Below are 6,000 nucleotides of genomic sequence, written 5' to 3'. Positions count from 1 at the left end.
AGAGAGAGAAGAGAGAAGAGAGAAGAGAGAAGAGAGAAGAGAGAAGAGAGAGGCGGAGTTTTGCGCATCGTGTGTATGTGTGCGTGCGTGCGTGTGTGACAGAGTGAGAGAGAGAGAGAGAAAGAGCGCGAGAGAGAGAGATCACAGTGGAGTCAGCTGTCTTAAGCCCCGCTCACACCGCCAGCGACACACAGCGACAGAGCGACATAATCCCATTAATTTTCAATGGAGAGCTGGCGACTTTCGCTGACACGAGCGACAGTGACCGTTGGCGACGGAATGTGGGTGTGTCAAGCGATGCGAGTCAAGCGACAAAAGTTGAGAATAAGCAGCGAATTTCGCGAGCGACATCCAGTAGGAGTGAAGAATCTGTCACTCGCTCACACGTCACCGTCTAGAGTGCAGGCAAGACAGGACAGATTTCCTGAGCGATTTCACTGAAACCACATACATGGATATAAAAAAATGCGTAGAAAAAAACCTGTTGGCTGTGAGTTTGATTCATACATTGATGGTTCGAGTTGTTAATTACATGATGCAGTGAGCAGTTTAGCACCAGTTAATGATTTAATGCACGAGCACTGCTGTAGTTTATATAACAACACTCTCCAACAGCAGAATGGTACTTTTATTTCTTTTAAGTCTAATTCCTAGTCATAATATAATGATATCTTAGTTTTACCGGCAATATACAGTTTGTGATTGCATTTTATATGTCCAGATATGTCCAGACGTGCAGTCTACCAATAACATTAGAGCTACAGCAGTAGGAACACCCACAAGCGTCTTCACAGCACAGAGTCTAGCGACATACAGCGAAAAAGTCGCTGGCGGTGTGAACGGGGCTTTAACCGTGGCTTGTGTACTGCACACATACCTGCTTCATCACTGTGTCGGTCACGCGACTCTGTTGGGCTCTGTCTTTACATTTATTTTGAAAGATGAAGCTCGCGATTATGGTAAGGGGCGTTACATTTCCGACGAGTGCTTGCGGTGTTCGGCCAATCACAATGCACTGGGTCAGCTGGCCAATCAGAGCAGGCTGCACTTGTCGGAAGGAGGGACTTTGAAGAAAACTAAGCATTTGAGAGAGGCAGGGCATAGAGGACCTACAATATGTACAGTATTTGAAAAATAATGTGTTTTTTTAACATTAAAGCATGTCAACATATTCTGTTACACCAAATACACAAAATAATGATATTTAAAAAAAGCATCATATGACCCCTTTAATAAAAGTTCTATGTTTTATATATAGGCTAAAGTGAAGGTAAAATGCACACGGCGCTTTTAAGCTATTTAAAAGTGAAGGAAAGCGAGGAAAAGAGGGAAAATTCAAACAAACTAAAAAACTGAATCTGGCATTGTGAGCTGAGGTGAGGGGACAGGTTACAGACCGTGATTTCCTTGGATATAGATACTTGAGAGAAGGCATTTTCTTTCCTTTACCTTACTCTCTGTGTGCATGTGTGTGTGTGAGAGAGAGAGAGTGAGTGAGTGAGAGTGTGTGAGTGTGTATTTGTGTGAAGGGGGGTTGGGAGGCCAATTTCCATCAGTCTTTTCTCTCTGAAGGAATCAGGTAATCTAGTAAGGAAAAGACTGCAAATGGATAAAGCACTGACCAGCAATTTCACCATCAAGCAACAGAGGGATGAATTCACCACGGCCCTCCTTCCATCACAGCCCTGCAATGCATCCCAGCAGAACCAAACCACAGCACCACCCCTGGCCAAGACGACACACTGCAGCCCGTCCAAACAAACTCCTTCAAGGCAGCGTGTTATTTTAACTCCTCTCTGGGCTTCCCAGACCGACCAAAAGGTTCATTCACCCCTTCTCATTGTTCAGACGCCTTCCAGCGACCACGACCGAAGACAGCTGGAGACTTCTAACCTCCAGCCTCGGCGTCCAGCAGAAACAGCTCTCTCTTGCTCAATCTACCAGCAACGTACGTCTCCAGTCATCTAAAGCTCCACAATAACAGCGGAGCAGACAGAATAGGGGGAAGATTGGTTTTTCTATTGTGCTGCTGGTCTGGCATAATGCCCACTTTAAAAGCAATTCCTCCGTCATCAGAGACAGACAGAAAATCTGGCAGATACGACACTAAATGTCTCATGGTGTGAGGGGGAGGTGGTTGGTAAATTACGAGAAGGTGTGCGTGTATGTGTGTGTGGGAAGAGGGCAGCTAAAAGTTTTCTGAACTGTACTTTATTCCACTATCGCTCCAGAGCACTTTCATCGCCGTCAACAGCGGTGGACCACAGCTCAACCCTCTACCTTTGTTCGCAGCGCTCTTGTAATCGGTGCAAATGCATTGAAGAAAACACACTTTGGTGGTGCAGCGTAACAAGCTTCTAGAAAGATCTACAAACACAAACTTCTAAGCCCTTGTGTGGTTTATGGTCACGTTATGATTATTTTCATTTTACCAACTGACCATCCAATGACACGCATGATGTGACTGGCATTACTAACCTGCTTTTAGTCTCACTGATCTAGGCATCTATGAGCAAATAGTTGAGACCACCAGTTGTGGTCATGCAATTTGAAATAAACTGAAATAAAATAAAAATACAACAAAAGGCAACATTTGTCAATTTTGTTTAGGTGCCACTTAAGTTTAACTAAAACAAACAAACTGTATATATATAAAAAAATACAAATTACAAAAACACAAATTCAGCATTAAATTTCATTATACATATTACTCAAAGCTTAATCTTTGGGACTTGAAAAGAAACATACATATACACAGAGAATAATTTTTATTATATAAATAAAAACGATAAAAACAGACTGTAAACGTTACTAACCTGTGACCACCATTACTAACCGGTGTTTAGACTAGCTCTTCACTGACTGGTTTAGGTGAAAGTCTTAATGGTGAGACCATTAAATGTTTAAAGTCACAGCTGGCTAGTATTTTACCAATTCCAGGTGGAAACCAACATTACTGCCGTATCTTCATTATGTATATAAATACAAGGATGCTGTAATGGAACAGGTGCCCAGTGCGAGACAGTACATTCAGAACCCCTATAACGGCAAAGTAACATCCCAGGGTCTAAATAAGAAACTGGACCAGGTAAAAGGAAGTACAAGCCATGCAGCCCTGTAATTTCACCCCTAGACCCCTGTAAACCCCGCGGCCTATAATACAGTAATGTGTAGTATTATAGTGAGAGGGGAGATAACCGTTCCAAGGATATACTTCAAAGCCGTGTGTGATGTCCTCTACTAATCCTACAATATACACGTGTACATGCCGGAGCTACATGTATATACAGCACGACCATAACGAAAGATGTGCGTGACACTAAATGCAACTACAAAGTGAAAAAGTCAAAATAATAAATAGAATAAACAAATGGTTTCAGAGAACAATTGCAAAGAAAAAAAAAAAAAAAAAGGAGGAGGACAGGAGGAGTAACGTCACCTCTCATTCCGCCTGGTGAAAATCAGGGCTAGAGGGTTAAAATCACTCACTCAGGAATTAGAGCCCCGGCTGCAGTGATGGGCAGTGTGGCTGACAGAATGCCGCAGATTGGCCACAATTACTCGCAGAAACAACAGTCTGGAAAAAGTAAAGAAATAAAATTCCCCGGAGAAGCCAAGTCTATAATCATGTTAGGCCCCCGCCCCCCGATACACTCTCCCCTCGGCCTGCTCCACATTCTGAGTGGTCATCTATTGATTACACATTATATTTATCTACGGCTCTCGCGCCCAGCTAGGAACCTCATCGGCACATGTAAAAATAAATAAATAAATGTATAAGTCTATTCCAAGAGGTCCTTTTTAATCAAGTGACATCAATCAAAAAGGATTGTGGGTAAGTAGCCACGGCTCGGCTAGCGGCGGCCGTGAGCGGTCTGGATCCTCCAACGACCCGCTGAAAACATATGCTCCATGTCCCATTATTTATGAAGGGCTATCCTTTAGCCTTCTCTCCAATTACTCGCCCTATCATTTTCCAAAATCTAAAAACTGTTTTCAATCAACATAGCCAGCGCTATTACCGAGGGCCTACGGGATGAGAGGAGGCTCTCTCTCACTCACTCCCCTCTTCCTTCCAACTGATTGGACGGCTTCGCATTCCGCACCGCGCCGATCCGTGATTGAATCCGTCTCCTGAATTACGGCTGTCGACTCGAGGAGCTGAGGATTCTTAACCCAACCTAGTGGCTGCCTCCAGCCGCTGTGAGGTGTGTGCGCGTAACTGTGCGCAGAGTCGGAAAAAAGTGCTGGACGAGTATTTATGGGCGATGTTTGTGAGCAAATTTCCAAGATAATTAGTGATAAAAGTCTTACGTCTATCCTCTGTCGACAGGACATTTTTGAAGGCGTATTCCCAGTCGAAGATGAATCTGTAGAAGCACAGCTGGTTGTAGAGGGCTTTCTCTGAATACTACAATAAAAAAAACAAAAAAAAGACAGATTAGACCAGTTATTACAACTTATAGGGTGATGAGACATACACAAAACTCCCAGGTTATGCTTCTGGGAAACAGAACAAGGTAAAAAAGACAGGTTACCATGATTTGTCTTCAAGTTGGTCCAAGAACCAGGCTAAATAAAGGCCAAAATCAATAGCTTTCACCTATTGGTTCCAGACAAAATGCTCGGTAAAACTGTGCATCACCATTACAGGTATATAACATACGGAATTTAACATTTAACTGCATTCAGGCATTTACTCTGGCTCTTGACTGATTTCTTGTGGACTTTTGACAAGTACAAATTCCATTGCACTGATGCGAAAATAAATCACAAACCAAACCAATGCTTCAATAAAATAAGTGTAAAAATATTGGGAGAACCGACTAAATTCAGTACACCCATGCAAACCAGCCACAATGAAACGAATATTGTTTGGTTAATACAAAAATAATTCTCCAAGAAGAGGAGAAAGACCATGGTTTTTGACTGATTTTACATTGAAGTTGGCCTGCCACCCAGCAATCCCATCCAAATCACATAATATACTAATGCATAATATTACAAATTTACACTGTACTGAACATTACAAAATTGGTTAATGGTTGCAAAATGTACTTGTGACCAGTTCACAGAGCGATAAGACATTTTTGTAAAACTGTACTTAAATATTTCTATATGGTATTAATATATCATTTGGAAATTTGCGATGTTTATAAGTAGTGGTGACGGTATCTGTTCATTGTTTGTTTTTTGTGGTTTAATTAATCAAATTAAGAAAAGAAAAATTTTGTTTAAAATAAAGACTATTTTGTAAAAAAAAAAAAAAAATAGTGCTGAGGGCCATTTGGCACTGTTTTAAACACACTGTGTACGGTGTATCAGAGGTAGATTTCTCCACAAAAATGTAAGACCTGCTCATTATAAAAAGTAAAACTATTACTTTAACATTCAAAGCTCTTTACCAATTCTTTAGATACACTGTGGTTGCGGATTATTCCTTTGCATATTCAATATAACTAAAAAAAGAAAAGGGAAAAACCAATTAGCTAAAATCATACTGATGCAGTTTAGTACTACGTGTTATTGTTCCGGAGAAAATGAAAGGCTGAAGCGTAATGAGATTGGTGCGGCTCAATCAGGGAAAGCTGGAGAATCACCTGTGTTAATTACAGCTGCGGAGACAGGTAGTGTTTGTCATATATTCTCCACTGTCACAGACAAAGACAAACACACGCGCTCAGTCAAACCCCAAGTTTGGAGTCACAGAACCTGTGAAACTGTCTGATTGGTCGAAAACAGCCAGTGTACTCCCCACCTTCTCTCCTGACAAAAGCAGGAAACGGTGTTTGGTTTGTAAATTCAGCTGTAATTACCGTTAGCCATGTGTCTAACTGCCAGAGGAGCACAGGTCGAGCGAGAGAATAAAAGAGAATGGGGAGGGAGAGAAAAAGAGAGAGAGATGTTCAGCTCTGAAATTACCTCTTTCATAATAGTTTGTTTTGATAAGGCAGCGTGTGTGGATCTGATGAACAACTGTTGCTGTCAATTTGATTAGCC

At 41.7% G+C, this 6,000-nt stretch overlaps 1 protein-coding gene across 1 annotated transcript in view; it reads right to left on the bottom strand.

The window, feature by feature from the left end:
• LOC107586771 (DNA polymerase alpha catalytic subunit-like) overlaps positions 1 to 6,000 on the bottom strand; it is a 60,096-nt gene that overhangs the window by 7,814 nt on the left and 46,282 nt on the right. Inside the window, exon 35 of the mRNA XM_016274292.1 lies at positions 4,315 to 4,411. Coding sequence (XP_016129778.1) covers positions 4,315 to 4,411 — 97 coding nt within the window. The remainder of the gene's footprint in view (positions 1 to 4,314; positions 4,412 to 6,000) is intronic.

The sequence above is a fragment of the Sinocyclocheilus grahami genome, unplaced genomic scaffold (genome assembly GCF_001515645.1).
Source record: "Sinocyclocheilus grahami isolate Dianchi unplaced genomic scaffold, SAMN03320097.WGS_v1.1 scaffold85.1, whole genome shotgun sequence".
Classification (NCBI taxonomy): Eukaryota; Metazoa; Chordata; class Actinopteri; order Cypriniformes; family Cyprinidae; genus Sinocyclocheilus; species Sinocyclocheilus grahami.
This window is presented reverse-complemented; position numbering and strand designations above follow the sequence as displayed.